A 17,976-nucleotide genomic window follows, 5' to 3' on the forward strand; every position below is an offset into this window, starting at 1 on the left:
AAAGAGGCAATGCAGGTTAACTTACTGCCAATTGGAGAGGTGGAGCCCCAACGCCCTATACCATAAACCGCCACTGACTGCCCTAAACTTTGTCAGTTCTCTTCAGCTTCAGTTGATCAATGGGAAACTCAGTTCCTGAAAAAGTAGTTTAGTTTAAGTGGATCAATCATTCAATATGTTCACACAAGTGAGAGGAGTTTAGAAGTGACCCATTGAAAAAGATGTGTTTGGGACAGTAATGTTTCTTACACAGTTTGTTGTGTCAGGGGAGGTGATTAACATTACCCACTCAATATAGTGTTCTATCTTACTTACACTTCAATTTGCTGTACACCAACAACAGATAGACATTTTAACCTATATAGTGCTGCTTTATACCTTCTAGTAGTCACTCTCTTTGGTGGTCTTACCTCTTGAAAGCATAAAACTGATTAAACTAACCCGTATCAGAAAAGATTTCTTATATAAACTCTTACTGATCTAGGACGTGATATGGGAAATGTGCAAGTTAGCTTTCTAGAACACAGTGTACTTATTTTTCTTTTGAAGGGCAATTAATGAACAAACCGAGTAGAGTGGGAGATAATCTCCAGTGGTTGTTTTGCAAACTCTGGGGCATATCAACAAGCGGCAGTGATATTATCGCTGGCCGCCCTTAGCGTGAGGATTTTTATCGCCAGCTATCTCAGATAATTATCGCCATGCTAGCGCTGTATTACCAACGCATAGCGCAATGGCGATAATTATGCCTGTGATTGCGATGTTTTCCATGGAAAACGGCGATATCCTTGTTGATTGGGCTGGGTGGTCTCAGCCCTATAATCCACCACCCATTGGCTACCATTGTTTAGTCAAAGGAAAAGCAGGCATAAGGAAAGTAGCAATAACCAAGGTTAGCGCTACTTTTCTTATCGCTATGCTTGTTAGCGTGCCCATTGATAATTGGAGAAATGTCTCCAGTTATTTTGGGACGGAACACCCACTTTGCATCTCATTAGAGATGCAAAGGTAGGCGTTACGGGAAAGGGCGCTAAGGCAAGGATTCACACGATAGCGTGACCTTGCTGATAAAGCGATAAAATGATCACCGCTTTTCGTCTGACGCAAAGGCGGCAATCATTTTATAGCGCCGCCTTGTTGATATGCCCCTCTGACTGGGAACCTAGGCATCATCACCTGGCTTCCCCGTTTGACCAAACTGTTACCCTAGACAAAATACTTTACTTCACTTTGTCTCATTTCCCTTTACTGACAAAAATGGGAACACCTAGGAGCAATTTTCTTATTAGCATGAGATATATAACAACAAAATCCTCACTTGCATTTGCTTTAACAGCTATTAAAGGCAGTTCATGTATAATAACTTTGGCCATTTTAGATGGTGCACATTCCACACTGAAGTGTTTCTTGGATCTCTCAAGGCAATGTCCCCAGAGCATTTTTTTTAAGGGGGGGGGGTATAATAATATGAGATGAAGTGTAGGGTTTCTGTTGCTTGAAGCTTTGTAAGTTTATGTTTAGAAATTACTGTTTTTAACACGTCATTCAATGCAGTAATGTGATCTAATAGACTAAATTGAAACACCGGCAATGTATAGTTATGCTATTTCAAAACAAGTATCTTTTCAGTTCTTTTGTTCATGTTGTAGATGTTAGGGCCAAGTATGGGCCATAATGGGCTCTGGCTCACCATACGTAACTGGTCGACTGGAACCTGTACTAGGTAATGCATGATTCGAAAATATCCCGTTTCCTGTCATAACGCCTCCCCTTTCTCTCTCCACAGTTCATTTACGACGAATGCGTTTCTTGGTGAGTACAAGTGTGTTTCATTTTTGCTGCATTTTGTTTCTTGATATCATTCTAAAGTATTATGCTCTTTGAGTGTTGTAGAGAGGCGAGCTCAGGAGTCAGATTTGTAAGCAGAGCTGGCTTTAGGGCAGTGCGAACAGTGCAGCCGCACCGGGCGCTGACTTTGGCGGTGGGTGCCCTGTGTTTTTTAGATTAAAAGCATGTGAACTTCCTTGTGCTCTAGCAGTTTTCAGACGACAATAAAAATGTCAAGATAACTCTGGTAATTAATGTTCCTACTGGTGAGAGAACGGATTTTTATCTAGTGACTGTTTTGGCTCATCATGAAGTCACTTGGAGGGTTTATGTGCCTGCTGTAAAGAACGTGTACCCGGCAGATCACAAAAATGACTGTGAGTAAACTGTGAGTAGCGCTATAAAAAAATGAAATGTATGTCAGAGAGGTACTATGGAGAGATAAGGTGCACTTGCACTGTTGGAGAGTGGTAGTGAGGGAATTCATGGAGAAGGAAGTCACATTGGGGGGGCGCCAAAAGTGACTGGCACATCGGGCGCCACCAGTGCTAAAGCCATCCCTGTGTTTCAGCACAACAACCAAATAAGTGTAAGGCGTTCCAGATGGCTATCACTGCAAACTCGACCATGTCCTTCTGGATGGAAAAATATGAAACAGTTTCTTTTCATCTCTACAGCGGTGTTCCATTTTTCTCTGTCTCCTCATCACCTGTGTCCCCTCCCTCACATGTCCTTCCACTATGTCTTAGCTTTAAATGATTCAACATTTTGTGGGTGAAGGTTAATGGCAATAATGCTCAGGACACTGGGCGGGTGAGACATGTACATTAGTTGTGGCTTGTTACCAAAAAACAGGCCTTACTTTCCAATCAGAGAAGCAGCTATTTATTGCAGATTTGGTGTTGAAGATGGAGTCCATGCTGCCTTCCCCATCCAGCATCTCCACTGAGGCCCGGATGTGGCATGAAACTTACAACTGCCGTTGACTGAGTCAGACACCCCACTGTGTGCTTGTGCAGCGCACTTACGCATGTTTCTTGTGGTTCCTTCAGAAACTGGGGACGTATTTATTCATGCAGCGCAGCGCAACACGTCACCTTGCTTTACTGCACTGGATGACAGGGAAAGGGCGGGAATGTGCTGTATTTAGCATACTACAGCACATTCCTGTCATTTCTCTGTGCTGGCGCACAATGTGCTGCCTAGCACCAACGCAGGCATGCTTGCACAAGGGTGTCTGCGTTGTAAGCAGGATTGTTTTGTGCAGGAAGGGACACCTTCGTACACAGAAACAATCCTCGAAAGCATTTTCCTCTTTCTATGTGTGCTACAGAATGCAGCACACATAGAAAGAGGAAGTAACGAGCAGCAATAAAGATATTTCTCTTTGTTACGCCTCAGCTGGCGAGGTGTGGTACTTTGACACATTCCCAGGTCTATCAGTAATGGTAAATCTCAGAATGTGCCAAAATCCAGGGGTGGATGCATGGGAGCACCCACATTCCACCCATGGAAGGCCTCCCTGGGGCAGAGTGACATAATGCAGCTATTTGCGCTGCGTTGCGTTACTCGAGATTTATCAAGCCAAGCAGGGCCATGCAAGGATAAATCTTGCACCACGTTGCATGGCGCAATGGTGACGCAACTCTTTAATAAATATGCCCCTTGGTGTCCAATGGCCTGTGAGTCCTATTTGAGAAACTGTTGTGATGCATTCATCCCTCAAGGTGTTTGCAATCATTCTTGATCTGAATAGTACTGATGAGGTGATGAGTGATGGCCCCTGGTTTGCAATTCTGTAGCAGCGCACTGTTGGGGTCAGCTACTAGTGTGCCTAGCTCCCAAGGCAAAAGGCAGTAATTAGAGCATGTATGATGTTGCACAGTTTTGACTACACACCTGGGAGGGACCATCATTTGGAAGTTTCTTTGTACCTTGGCGTTGCACACTTTCACCGTACTGCACTCAATAGGTCATGCCTTGCTCTCGCGACAGATGACATTTTCACATTGTATTCCTACGGCAACATATGTTCCAAGGGTGGAACAACCATCTTGAGAGGACAAGGTTGGATAAACAGGTGGCAGGGAAGAAAACGCGTAGAACTAGCAACTACATATCGCACAAACGTAGAACCAATGAGCGCACACGTGGAAGCATTTTATTTCGCCACCTTACAGTTTTGTCATGCTGCATCTATAGTGCTGATCTGTATTCCAACAAATGAAATGCCTGAATAGTTAGGAACCCATATATACTCCACTTGTTCTACCCTGTCACTTCACTTTACCCTTGTACATTCAGTACATTCAGTCAGACTTATCATAACTGCATGCTGGTGACAAAATGCCATATGACACCCCTCTGAAATTACTGCTTTAGAGGTTTGATCCACCAATTTCTTGGAAGATTTGGATGAAGAAATTTCTAGGTAAAATCGACAGCAAGATGCCAGTGTAAGTACATTTTACTGCATTGTTTAGGATCTGAAGAAAAGGAGAGTTTCAAAACTCTTCCCAAAACTTTTTGAATCTCAGCATAAATATAGGATTAAAGTGCTATCACTTCTCTACTAGGAGACAGAAGGAACATGAAACTGTTGATGAATTCTGAAAGCTTTGCAGAGTTTATCTACTACATGCAACTGAAGGTGACCATCAATAAGAAGCTTAGAGACCAATAGATGGTAAACACCAATAGCAGAGCGAAGGGATATGGAACGGTAATGGCCATAGGTGACCCCTACTTTGGAGGAAGTTGTCAAAACGGATAAGGGGATCAAGCAGTTGGTCACATGAGTCTAGGAGGTCAATGGAGGCAAACGTGGGCTAAGAAAGTTCATAGGTCTGCAGGACTGTAAGGAAAACCCACACAATGAAAGCAGCTACTGTTGTAAGAACCTTTTCCACCTGACCTCCTTCAAAGGCTACCTCGTTACAAGAAAAGGTGGCAAGAACTGTGGCAAAATTGGACACCTTGTGAAAGTATGGAGGAAACCTACCGTAAACAACAAAGAGAGAGAGGGGATAATAATTTCAAAAGCCAACGTGTGCATTGCTGGTGTTGAGGAAGATGTTACACGTCATGGTCGACTCAGGTTCACCATACACAATCATCACCAACTCCAGATTCAACAGCTTGTTAGTAGGCCCGGGTAAAATTTCCATTATGCTTCACGTAATTATGGATTGTTCACTGTAAAAATGTAGAAGGAACAACACAAATGACTATAACGTGCGGCCATATGGTTTTTACGCTTTTTTTTGTGTGAAATGCCTTATCACCTCCAAAACAGATGCATGGACACATTTCACCCTAAAACATTCCAATAAATGACAATTTTGTATTTGATGAAATTTTGCATAATTTTATATATATTTTCAGAAATGTTGCATAATTAAGCAAATTAAAATACGTGAAAGTTGCATACCCCTACTTGTTAGCTAATGAAGTCAAGCATCTGCTTGAACCAGACATTAAAGCTGGGTCATTTGATGGGCGCAGGGTTGATTTTATTTGACTTATAATGTGATGTTCAACAGTAGGGCAACCTGGACAGGGCCGGCTCTAGGGCGGTGCGACCGGTGCGACCGCACCGGGCTCTGACTTTAGGTGGGGGCGTCGTGTTTCCAGTTTATAATAGTTTTAAAAGGACCTTCTGCCAGCGTTCTGGCCTCCAGCAGTTTTCAGCCGTCAATAAAAATGTCAAGATAACTCCGTGATTAATTTTCTTCTTACAGAAAGACTGGAAGTTTGTCTAGTGGAAGCTTTGAGTAATGGTAGGGTAACGCAGATGGTTAATATACCTACTGCAAAGAACTTGTAACAGCAGATCACAAATTGCATGTAATTTAAATAGATCAGCAGTGGGTCATTGGTTTTGTGTGAGAGATCCTTTTATTACTTGAATTTAATAAATTAACATCCTAGCATAGAACAGTGAGCTATTAAACTATACTGTCTACCAGTGTGGATGACATGTGACTCCTACACTTTATAGTCCTCTGTCTGATGTAACATTTCCTATACACTGATTTGCACACCTATGATTGATTGTCTCTGTGTTTTGTGCGTGTGATGTAAAGTGCTCTGACACCCTACACTGGTATAAGTGGCGCTATACAACTAATTTAAAGCATCTGAGGGATGGAGTGGTTATGGAGACTTGAGGGGCATTGTTAAAGGGTGGTAGTGAGGGAATGAATGGTAGAGGTGGTCACTGGGGGGGGGCGCCAACAACCATTGTCGCACTGAGCACCACCAGCGCTAAAGCCGGCCCTGAACCTGGATCAAAAAGTATGTAGCTAAAAAGGACTATGCACGTTAGGATAGCGAGTGACCAAAGATTGTTACCCCCTGTGCTGAACCACCAGTAATGGTAGTGCATGTTCCTGAAACGATCCTCCAGTTTTTCAAATCTTTTCTACTTGTTTTCAGTGAACAACTAAGCAAACTACAAAGTTTTTTACACAGGATCCATTTGAAAGATGGGTCACCAGGAATGTAGCAGACACTGAATGGGAATAGCCTACGCATGACCAAAGAGCGGCTACCCTTGCTGGAAGACTTGATCCAAAAAGACATACTCAAAGAGACTGAGGGGCATGAACACAAGGAAATAGTGAAGTGCGTCAAATTTTACAGGGCCGCACTCCTTCATTTCCAAAACACAGGGATGCTCTCTATTTAAACGAATACTGTGCACCCCTGTGTTTTCCCTAGCACTGGCACTAAAAATAGCTGCCTAGTGCCAACACAGACCCCCTTGTGCCATAGTGCAAGGGGTCCAACTTTGCAGGGATGATTGCTTATTTGCAGTAAGGTGTCCCTTCATGCACATAAGCAATCGATAATGGGGATTTGCTCTTCTATGGTTGCTGCATTCTGTAGCTCACATAGAAGTAGCAAATCGCCATTATTTAATGATTGTTTTTGTGCATGAAGGGACACCTTCCTGCATAGAAAACACCTTCACAAAAAATAATCATTAATGGTGTTTTGCTCTTTCAGTCTAATGCCCCAATGGAATCCAGAAGGGAGCAGTGAAACCTGGAGCTGTAGAGGGGGAAAGATACGTTGCGTTTCCTATGTCAGACCTAAGGTACATACAACACCCTATGGCCGTTCAGGCAGTACCAAAAGAGCGTGACATTCTTTCTACTTGTGAGACTCCCTATTCCAGATATGCCGGATGATTTCCACAACAATTCCTGTATTGCGGATCATGTAAAAATGTCTCAGATCTAGAAGTCCCACTTGGATGGTCTTACGGGAATTACTCTTTTCCTCTTTGCTTGTCAGAGAGTTGTCTATTTAATTATGTTACTCTTATTTTCTCAGGTGAACGATGTGTTCCATTTTTCTCTGTCCCCTCTCCATCAGTTTCCCCGCCTTCATCTTTAGTTCCACTATGTCTTAGTTTAGGAAGTTAAGAACATTGGGGAATTGATCATTCTGTGGGTGATGCTTAACAGCATTGGGATACGGTCCTATGAGACACCTACTCGTCATCAATAAAAAAAGCATTTGCAATGCAATAGATCTCGCAGTTACGCAAGTTTAAGCTATTGGCATTGTAAATGACAATGCCTTTTATTTATGTTTTCAAAACGAAAACAAAAATAAAAGGCATTGTTATTTGCAATGTCAATAGCTCAAGCTGGCGTAACTGTGAGACCTATTGCATTGCAAATGCTGTTTTTTTATAGGTGTTGTTGCATATTTATATAGCGTGAACTCGACCAGAAGGTATTGGAGCGCTTTACATGAGCACCGTATTTACATTACCCCCAGGTCCCTCCTGTCCTCGTCCCATTCCTTAACAAAGTGGAGATGACCATCTCCACGACAGAAAAAAAGAAAAGGAGCATGCTGGGATACCCAACCCACTCCCTCCCACTGGGAGTACATAAGCGGTACCATCCCAGCATGCAGCCTGTTCTTTTTTTCTGTCTCCCGACAGATTGGGACGTGTTTGGACTTACCTGATGGATTCTTCGCTGGACGTCTCGTCGGGGCTTCTGGGCTGCCCACGCCGTCCTCTTCCGCGTTCTCCTGGCCTGCCGGGCTTGCCAGGAGCCGCGTTGACTGCCGACTGGCCCTTTGCGGCTGGGGCGCCGGTCCTCCCAGTCTCTTCCGGGTTGCAGTGCACGTCTCCCTGTGGCTTCGCCGGTCTGGGGGACGCACTGCTGTGGCTGTTAGGTGGGTCCTGGGGCTCTGCTGGGCGATGCTCCTGGGTCCCCTGCCTGGCGTTTGTTGTCCTGCCGGCCTTCTCTTCTTCCTGCTGCCCCTGCTGCTCGGTTGGGTCGGTGCAGGGGTGGGCGGTAAACAGACATAATATCGAATTCAAAATATCGACAGGACAGAATATCGAGTTTTTAATATAGAATGGACAGAATATCGAATTGCCAAAATTAGTGGTGAAGAATATCGAAAATCAGGTAAGAAATAAAATATCGATTTAAATAATATAGAAGTAAGTAATATCGACAGTCATAATATAGTTGTTAAAAATATCGATTTTTTTTATAGTGTTTTAAGTGTTAGTATATGTGTTAAAAGTATGTATACATTTTGGAATGTATGTTTGAATATTTTTAAAGTAATGAATTTTATGTTATTTAATTTTTGTGTAATTTAATTCCGTAGCGGATTGTGGGTTTATAGGGGATTAGGGTGGGAAGTAATTTAATTATAGTACATTAAATAATAATTTTTAGGAATTATTAATTATTTTTAATTTAATTTTGCGTTTTACTTCTGTAGCGGGTTGTGGGTTTATAGGGGAATAGGGTGGGAAGTAATTTAATATTAATTGGTAAATAATTTTTATTAATTGGTAATTAATTAGTATTAATTGTTTAATTGATAATTATGTTAATTGTATTAATTTATTATTTGTAGCAGGATGTGGGTTTATAGGGGAATATGGTGGGAATTAATTTAATTGTAAATAATTAATTATTGAAATAATTGTATATTTCTAATTAATTTATTCTTAATTATTTATTAATTGGTATTAATTTTATTTATTAATTTTTGGTATTGAAAATTTATTGGTTGTTAATCAATTATTAATAGGTTATTAATAATAAAACAACATTGGTATTTATAATAAATTAATTAATAAATATTGTGTGATTGGTAATTAATTTTAATATTTTTATTTGGTATTAATAATGTATTTATTTGTAATAAAATATTAAATTATTATTTTCCCTACTATTGCACTCACTGGAGTGAGAATAGTAATTTTTACCCCTACGCTATCCAACGCTTTCTCTACTATTGCACTCACTGGAGTGGGAATAATAATTTTTACACCTACGGTATCCAACGCTTACCCTAGAGTTGCACTCACTGGAGTGGGAATAGTAAATTTTACCGTCCTGCTATCCAACGCTTTCCCTACTGTTGCACTCCCTGGAGTGGGAATAGTAATTTTTACCCCTACGCTATCCAACGCTTTCCCTACTGTTGCACTCTTTGGAGTGGGAATAGTAATTTTTACCCCTACGCTATCCAACGCTTTCCCTACTGTTGCACACTCTGGAGTGGGAATAGTAATTTTTACCCTCCCGCTATCCAACGCTTTCCCTACTGTTGCACTCTCTGGAGTGGGAATAGTAATTTTGACCCCTACGCTATCCAACGCTTACCCTACAGTTGCACTCAGTGGAGTGGGAATAGTAATTTTTACCCCTACGCTATCCAATGCTTTCCCTACTGTTGAACACACTGGAGTGGGAATAGTAAATTTCACCCTCCCGCTATCCAACGCTTTCCCTACTGTTGCACTCTCTGGAGTGTGAATATTAATTTTTACCCCTACGCTATCCAATGCATTCCCTATTGTTGCACTGTCTGGAGTGGGAATACTCATTTTTACCCTCCCAATATCCAACGCTTTTCTACTGTTGCACTCTCTGGAGTTGGAATAGTAATTTTTACCCTCCCGCTATCCAACGTTTTCCCTACTATTGCACTTACTGGAGTGGTAATAGTAAATTTTACCCGCCCGCTATCCTACGCAAAAAATATTGCATTTTTTTAATTAATATCACTTTAATATATATGTAGTATTATTTCTTTTTTACTTACATTAATTATTTATTAATTTTAAAGTAATTTAAGTATTTTTAAGTATGTTTCAGTTAATTATATGTTTTATTTAATTAATTTTACATTAATTATAAGACATTTAAAATAATTCGATATTGTGACTAACTATATTTTTTACAATGATATTTTGGATTCTATATTTTTGTACTTACCTGTTTGGAGATAGGGCTTCGATATTTTGGCATTCTATATTTTTCCTTCGATATTTTGGCAATTCGATATTCTTCTTCTTTATATTTCGTCAGTGATCCGGGTGGGCCTTGCTGTGGCCTCGGAGACCGTTTTTGGCAGACTTCTCCGCCCGGCGCTGGTTCCTGGTGCGCGCCTGGGCGGCTGTTAGGGGGCAGTGGGCTTGTGGTGTGCCCTTTTTGCCCCCTTGGTGAGTACCGCGTAGCGGCCTCCTTTTATTCTCCTTGCTGTTTTGGGGATGTGTTGGCTGGCTCTCCTTCTGGGTGCTGCTTGGATTGGGGGTTGGGACTCCTGATGATGCGGGGGTTTGTGCCCGGGGACCCATGCATGCAGTGCGGGCGCTCTTCTGCTGGGCTGCTTCACCGCTTCTGCACCTGTGTCTCCTCTGGCCGTTGTTCCTGTGTGCGCCTCTTCTTGTCTGTGGGCGAGGTTGTGGCGTGCGGCTGGGGCTACCGACTTCCGTGCCTGTGCCTGCTGGTTTGCCCTTGGCATCCTCTCCGCATCCTGTGTTTCCGAACTTGATCCCATGTGTGCTGTACCTGGTGTTTGTGTCATTGCATTGGTCATTTTCAGCTGGGTTGCGCTTCACTTGCGGTGTCGTGTGCTACTGTTTGTGGTTTGGCTGGTTCGGGGATTGGGCTGTTTGACGGGGTCTGCGCTCAGGAAAAGACAGGTAAGAGCAGTTCCTCTAATTGGCCAATTTGGAAGGATAGTAGTAGTTACTATGATCTGAGAAGGGAAATTTCAAATTCAGATCTTGTTGCCCTCACACACCTGTTAGGGTGTCATGCTTCATCATTGGGCGTGCTCCTCGTCGGACCGGCGGTGCAATGTCCGACGGGCCTGGTGGCTTCTTTTTCGGAGGTCTTTTGATCTGAGTACGCCGTTTTGTATGAAGACCATGTGAATGATTAGGGAGGGTAATAGCTCCTAAGAATGTGGGGATTCAAGAAAAATTAAAATAGGGCCTGGCCCCTCAATAGTTTTAATAAGGTTAAATAGGGCTGGGACTAGATAAAACCAGGGAGGCTACTTATGTGATGCAAGGTATCAGGGTAGCCTATAGTTGACAAGGGTCAACATGTTTCGTGTCACGGTGCTCAAGATTGAGCGACACTTCTTCAGGACCGTGGGACCAGTAAAGAATTCGTATACCTCGGTTTTCTTATAACGGGGTATTACAGGTCAACCACATACCAACTGGACCTAAGTATGGTTCAGAATAAAAGGCTCCGCCTAAACAGAAGGAGACAAAAACATATGTAGAGGACAAACATAAGCCACACACTCGTAGCTACATCAGGAATAACGGGTCCATAAGTCAAAATGAGGTGTCTTTTAACTTCTTCAAGGGACCATCAATTCCACCCAACACTAACGAACTTGTTAGAGAGAGGACAATAAAAGAAATTGTGACTAGTACATAAAAAATACAACCAAGTACACTCAAGCAGTGATATGGAACTCTTTTCTCCTTACAATTATCAATATAATCAAGCAACCAATATACGCAATATATATCTTACCTCAGAGTGAGGGGTTCAAAGCTTCATAGGCAAGGGAGTAATAACCGGACCACTGGAACGGTCCCTCTAAGGTAAAGAGATAAGCATCGCAATATATATAACATATACGTGGAATGCTCTATCTCTATCAAGAGCGTGAGGTGTATAGGCTCCAGGTGGTTGGTACGTTATTTAGTAACAGTATGCTCTCACCTCATAAATAGCTATCTTTAAAAGTGCTATAGGTTGGTACAACTAGTACACTGTGACAGCAGTCAATCCAAGACACTCGTGTAGTCCTTACGTAATGTACAATATTAGCGGGAGGTGTATTTAGCGGTGTGTTAAATCCCCCTCTAATAGTGCGTGATATTGACAGACTTCGTCTATTAGTGCGTGATAATCAATAACATGGTGAATCGGTACCGTAGTGAATAGATATCCCTTAAGGGTGGCGTGTGGATGACAAAACAACCCCAAAGGTGGGTTCGTCGTGCTCGTATCACCCGCTGTCAGTGTTTCTCGAAACGATTCAAACTGACCTGAACGGCGAGTGCATTGTGCTCGTATCACTCTCCGTACAAGTTCCGGTGACGAATCAGTGCCGCCGAAGTTACGGGCAGAAAACGTAAACAGTAACTTACCCGAACGTCGACGGGGGCAGGCCACAACTGGACGTGTCTACTCCTCACCTGGATATTACCGGTGTTGGATTCACTTCCTGTATATATCCTCGATTCAGTGGCGTAGTCTCGCGAGATTGCGGGAGGCGCCATTTTGTCACACGAGGATTGCCTGACCTTGGGAATCGAACGCTAGGCTGAGCTGATCGATATGGGGCATGGAGAATATATATGATGAAGGATATATTTCTAGATTAATTAGAGTGTAGATCCATATTTCCCGCTGGTATATAATACCTACGGAAAATTTTTTAAATAAGGTACCTAGATGTGTCCAAAGACTAATTGGTCAGCAGTAAGCCCAGATGGTGCTCGTGATTGGTATAATAACCTAATAGGGAAGTGGGTCTTAAGTCTACCACAGTATTCAAAGGCGTAATCTCGCGAGATTGCGAGAGGCGCCCTATTGTCACACGAGGATTGCCTGACCTTGGAAATTGAACGCTAGACTGAGCTGATCGATAAGTGGCAAGGAGAATACATCAGATGAAGAATATATTACTAGACCAATTAGAGTGTAGATCCATATTTTCCGCTGGTATATAATACCTCCCAAAAGAAGTGTTCAATAACTAATTAGTCAGTAGTGAGCCCAGATGGTGCTCTTAACCGGTATAATAAACAAAATAGGGAAGTAGGTCTTAAGTCTTCCACAGTGTTGAGCCCAGATGATACTTGAGACTGTTATGTAGGACCTTATAGGGAACCTGTATCATCACCAGTCGTCCTGCATGGAAAGTGTCAAATCAGAATGTGTTACTAAAATAATCCTAAGTGGGAGATGCCGATGAAATAGGATATATGTGTAAATAACACACAAAGTGGTGTTGTGATGATAGTCAAGGTACATGAACATAGTGATGTATATGTTAGTTCATTAAGCATCTAAGAACATGGGTGGTGTTCTACCAATGAAGTCCATGCATCATAGTCTTGGTAATAGAGATGTCGTGTTTGCAGACCCCTGTAGGTGGGACTATTAGTACATAAGTTCTGTCCATGGGATTTCGTCGTTAAGACCCCTTTCCTGTGTTGATAAGCGAAAAATCCACCTCTGTTCAGTTTCAAAGAGTTTTTCCTGTGACCATGAGGGATTGCTTTCAATCACGGTCCAGTGTAGGTCATTGTGTCCGTGCGGATGAGTGAGATAGTGTGTGCTCAATTTAGTCGTGGATCTCCCACACCGTATATTGCTGCGGTGTTCCATAATTCTTGTCTTCACTGGGCGTGTTGTCATGCCGACGTATCTTAGTTTACAAGGACAAGTAATTAGATAGACGCAGTTATGGGAGTTGCAGTTAGTATGATTTTTCTGAGTCCAGACTTTTCCTGTTTCAAGAGTGAGTTCTTTAGTTGTCTTTGTAAGATCACACACTCCACATTGTCCGCAAGGGAAGTGTCCACGTACGGGATTCATATCCCACAGGGTCCTTTGTTTTGTTAGTCTTCCTGTCTTGGGACGTGTATGTACTATGATGTCACGTAGATTACTAGTCCGTTTATTGGCAAATCTTGGAGGGGTTATGGCCACTTTACCCGTGTTTAAGATCTTCCAGTTCTTTTTTATAATTTTCTGGATCGTGTTAGATTCTGGTGTGAATGTTGTCACGCATATTAGTGACTCTTCAGTTGATTTGATTTTAGCCTCCAACAAAGATTCTCGGTTGTTGTTTAGTGCACGCTTGTAAGATCTTTTCACAATAGATGTAGGGTAATCTCGAGCCTTGAGTTGGTCACTGAGAGCAGCTGCTTCCTTTTTGTACTCACTGGTTTTTTCGCAATTTCTGCGGAGGCGGAGAAACTGTCCAAAGGGAAGGTTATCTCTTAAGGCCTTAGGATGGTAGCTTCCATATAGTAGTAAGCTATTACGATCTGTTGGTTTTTTGAAAGTCTTAGTAGACAACTCTCCATCTTGTAGGGTTATGGTCAGGTCTAGGAAGTGGATCTCTGTGGGTGAGACAGACCGAGTGAACTTTAAATATGGGTCCAAAGAATTAACCCATGTGAAGAATCTGTCACACGTCTCACTTTCGCCTTTCCAAAAAATCAGAATGTCATCTATGTAGCGTTTCCACAGCACTATGTTGTCACTGAAGATGTTATCTGTCATGTGTAGGTGTTCGAAATTAGCTACATAGAGACAGGCCAGACTTGGAGCAAAGGTGCTGCCCATACAAGTACCTTGGGTTTGATGGAAGAACTGGTCTTTAAATTGGAAGTAGTTTTCACACATAGCTATTGTTGCGCTCAGCCTACGTTCCTGTGACTTTGGTGCACACGCTTGTGGTTTCACTATCTGCTGCGGCATCTCTGTTCCTTTTCGCCTGGGTTTTCCGGGTTTGGTTGGCTTCTGCTTTCCGTGGGATTCGCTTGCAGCCCTGGGTGGTGTCTCTTCCTCGTGCCCTCTTTGGGTGTTTGGGTTGCTGCCTGCTTGGCCTTCTGGTCGCTGCCGCTCTGTGCGCCTGGGCCTCTGGGTGGTGCCGGGGTTTGCACCCGGGGCCTCCTGCTTGCGTTTCTTGCCCCCTTTTCTTTGCGCTGGGCTCCGCTGGTCTCCCTGGGCCTTCCCGTCTGGGTTTCTTGCTTTCTTTCGGGTGCTGTTCGGTCCTGTTGTCCTCAGGTCTATTCCGGTGCTGGTGGTTTCCTGTCTCTGCTGGCTCCTGTTCCTGCGTGCTGGCCCTCTGTACTTTGCTGGTTGCGTGTGGTGTGGGTCTGCTTGCTGTCTCGGTCCGGGTCCCTTGGTGTCTCTGGCCTGGTTCTCTGCCTCCTGTGCCACCTGCTCCCGGGGTCCTGGCGGTCCTTCGGCTTCTTCTGCTGCCTACGGCATTGGCTCCCGTGCCTTCGCTCTCCTGTCTTGGGCCATGGTTTCCCCTGGGTCGCTTCCTTTATTTGGGGGTTCTGCCTGGGGGGGGGGGGTCCTTCGGGGCTTCCTCCGTGGGTTGTGTGTTCCCTAGCCTTTTGGTTTCTCGCTTGCCCGGCGCTTGTTGCTGGTTGGCGTCTGGGCTGGGGGTCGGACCCTGTGGGTCCCCTTGGTGCTTGCTGCCTGGCAGCTTCTTGCTTGCATGTGCTGGGCTGCGGCCTTGGCTTCTGTTGCGCCTGCTGCCAGCCCTGTGGTTTGGCCGTGTCGGCTCTGTTTTCTCCCTGGGATGGTGTCTGCTTGCTGGGCTGTGGCTCGCTTTGGGCAGTCTCTCCTGGGGTTTGTTGACTTCTTCTTGTGGCCTCTTTGCTCTGTCCTTTGGGCCTCCGGCTGTCCTGCCTTGCGGGCTTCTGTTGTCCCTGGTTGGTCCTGGTGGGTGCCTGGTTTGGGGTATGCCTGGGCTGTTCTTGGGCTTCCTTTGGCTGCTTGCGGCCCTTCTGCCCGTTGGTTACTGCCCTTCTGTGGGTTTGGGCCTGGTGCATGCCTGTCTGGGGGCCTGCCTGCCTGCGGTTTTTTGCTGTTGGGTACTTCTTGTGTCCTTCCGGGTGCTTTTGCTTGCCCCTTGCCCTTGCCCCTCGCTTGCAGTGTCTGCCTTCCGTGGGTTCACTGGGTCCTCCCCCTAGTTTTCCGGGGGGGGCTGATGTGTCCTTCCTCGAATTCTGGTGGACCCTTGACCTTGTTGGCCTGTTGGCTCTGGGGCAGTGCTGGTTGGGACCCTGGTGGCTTCTGGCTGGTGTTGGGTGTTGGCTTGTTGCGCTTGTCTTCTCGCCTGCCGCTGCTTTTGCCTCCTGTGGTGACTGGGTGTCGTTGGTCTTCCTTGCCTCTGCCATGGGTGGCCCCTTGTTCTTCGGGTGCCCGGCTCCTGTGCCATGCCCTGCCTGCTGTGCCCTTCCCCTGCTGGTGTTTGTTGGGTGTTGGCCTCCCCTGGTGCGTGGGCTGCTTTGTTGCTTCCCACTCCTCTTGTTCCGCTTTCTGGTTGTGGTGGGCTTGCCTCGGGTCTGGGGCTCTGATTTTTTCCCCTTGGGGGCCTGTTATTGGGCCTGTACTCCCACGCAGGCTGTTTGCGGCCTGTGGTGTCTGTGACCCTTGCTCTCTTGTTGGCTCTGGGGTGTTCCTTCTCCCCTTGTTTGGGTCAGTTCCTGCTCCCCTGTTGGGTGGTGCGCCTTTGGCTTCTCTGGGCTCCTCTCCTTTTGGTGCCGGGGTTGTTCCGGTGTGCTCTTGGGACCTGGGCTCTGCTTCTGTTGGGTTTGCCCTTGTGGTCCCTGTGTTTGGCCTCCCATTCGCATGTGCGTTTGGGTTGCTGGTACGCCTCTGGGCTTGGTTGTGTCTGGCTTTGTGCTGTTGGGCCCTTGTTTGCTTGGGGTCCTCTTTTGTTCCCTGCTTGGGTCCTTTCCTGGGCGCTCCTTCTCTTGGGCTTTGTTGCGGTCCTGGGCTGGTCTTCGGTCCTTTCCTGTGCTGTTCGTTTCAGCTGGCTGTGGCCCTGGGTCCGTGGTGTGTGCTGCTGGGCTCCCTCCCTCTGCTTCTTCGCTCTCTGGATGGCCTGGATGTGATTGGATGCGGTGCCTTTCCCTGTGCCCCTTCTTGGTTGGGGGTTCTTTTTGCCTCTCCTTCCGGGTCCTGGTGGCGCTGTGTTGTGTACCTCCTGGCTGGTTCGCCTGCTGGTTTTCCGGCTGGCTTCTTGGGGGTTGAGCTGTTGGCCTCCTTGTTGGTCTTTCCTGATTTGCCCCTCTGCCTCTTGGGATTCGCCTTCGGTGGTTCCTTGGTGTCCTCCTTTCTTCTCCTGCCGGTTGGTCTGCTCTTGGTTGGTGTTGTTTCCTCCTTTACGGTTCGGGGGTGTTGGTTTCCCCGGTTCCGTGTTGGGCCTCTGTTGTTGTCTTTATTGCTGCCCTGGTTTTTTGCCGGGTCTGCTTCTGGTTGGGCTGCTTTGCTCTCCCTGGCCTCCGTTGGGCGGGTTGCTGGGTTTCTTGTCCCGGTGTCTCCTGCTTTGGGGGTGTGCCTCGGGCCTGGCCCTTTCTTGTCCCCCGGGTTCTTTTCCCGGTGGGGTGGCCTTTTGGTTCATGCGGCTCTTCGTTGTCTTGGCTGGGGTTGGCCGTTGGTCGGTCCTGCCCTGTGGCCTGGTCCTTCTGTCGGTTTCTGGCCTCCAGGTTCCCTGTTGCTGCTGTTTTCGTTGGGGGGGGCCTTGCTTGGGTTCCCTGCCCCCTTCTCTTTCCTGGCTGTTCCTCTGGGTGGTTTCCTGTTTTCTTGTCTGGTTCTGCCCTCTTTCATCTTTGCGATTCTGCTGTTGGCTTCCCCTGGCGTGTTGGAGTGGTTTGGTGGTTGGTCGTGTCTTGCCTTGTTTTGTTCCTTCCTGGGCTTTTGGCCCTGCCGCCCTGTGCGGTCTGTTCTCCTCTGCTCTTGGCCGTTGGGCTGGGTTGGCCTGTTTGGTTCCTGGTTGGGTGGCTGCCTTGTTGTGCCTGGTTCTGTGGGCTTCACCCTTGGGGGTCTCTCCCTGGTCAGTTGCCCTTTTCTGGCTCAGTTTCCCCGTTGGGGTGCGCCCCCTTCCCCTGGCCTTCCTTTCGTTGTTATTGGGGGGGGGGGCTTGGTTTTGGCCCCTCTGGTTGCTCCCTTGGGGATTGGCTCTGTGTGTGTGGCCCCTTCTGGCTTGACTGGGGGGGAGGTTCTTGTGTTTTTTCTCTGGTCGTCCCCTGCTGGATTTGGGGTGTCGGCTCTGTCCGCTTGGTTGGGGGCATGCTTGGTT

At 45.7% G+C, this 17,976-nt stretch overlaps 1 protein-coding gene across 1 annotated transcript in view; it reads left to right on the forward strand.

The window, feature by feature from the left end:
• Positions 1-17,976, forward strand: part of SLC24A3 (solute carrier family 24 member 3) — a 1,192,172-nt gene that overhangs the window by 981,455 nt on the left and 192,741 nt on the right. The window contains exon 8 of the mRNA XM_085611775.1: positions 1,787-1,812. Coding sequence (XP_085467901.1) covers positions 1,787-1,812 — 26 coding nt within the window. The remainder of the gene's footprint in view (positions 1-1,786; positions 1,813-17,976) is intronic.

Source organism: Triturus cristatus, chromosome 6 (genome assembly GCF_964204655.1).
Source record: "Triturus cristatus chromosome 6, aTriCri1.1, whole genome shotgun sequence".
NCBI classification, from domain to species: Eukaryota; Metazoa; Chordata; class Amphibia; order Caudata; family Salamandridae; genus Triturus; species Triturus cristatus.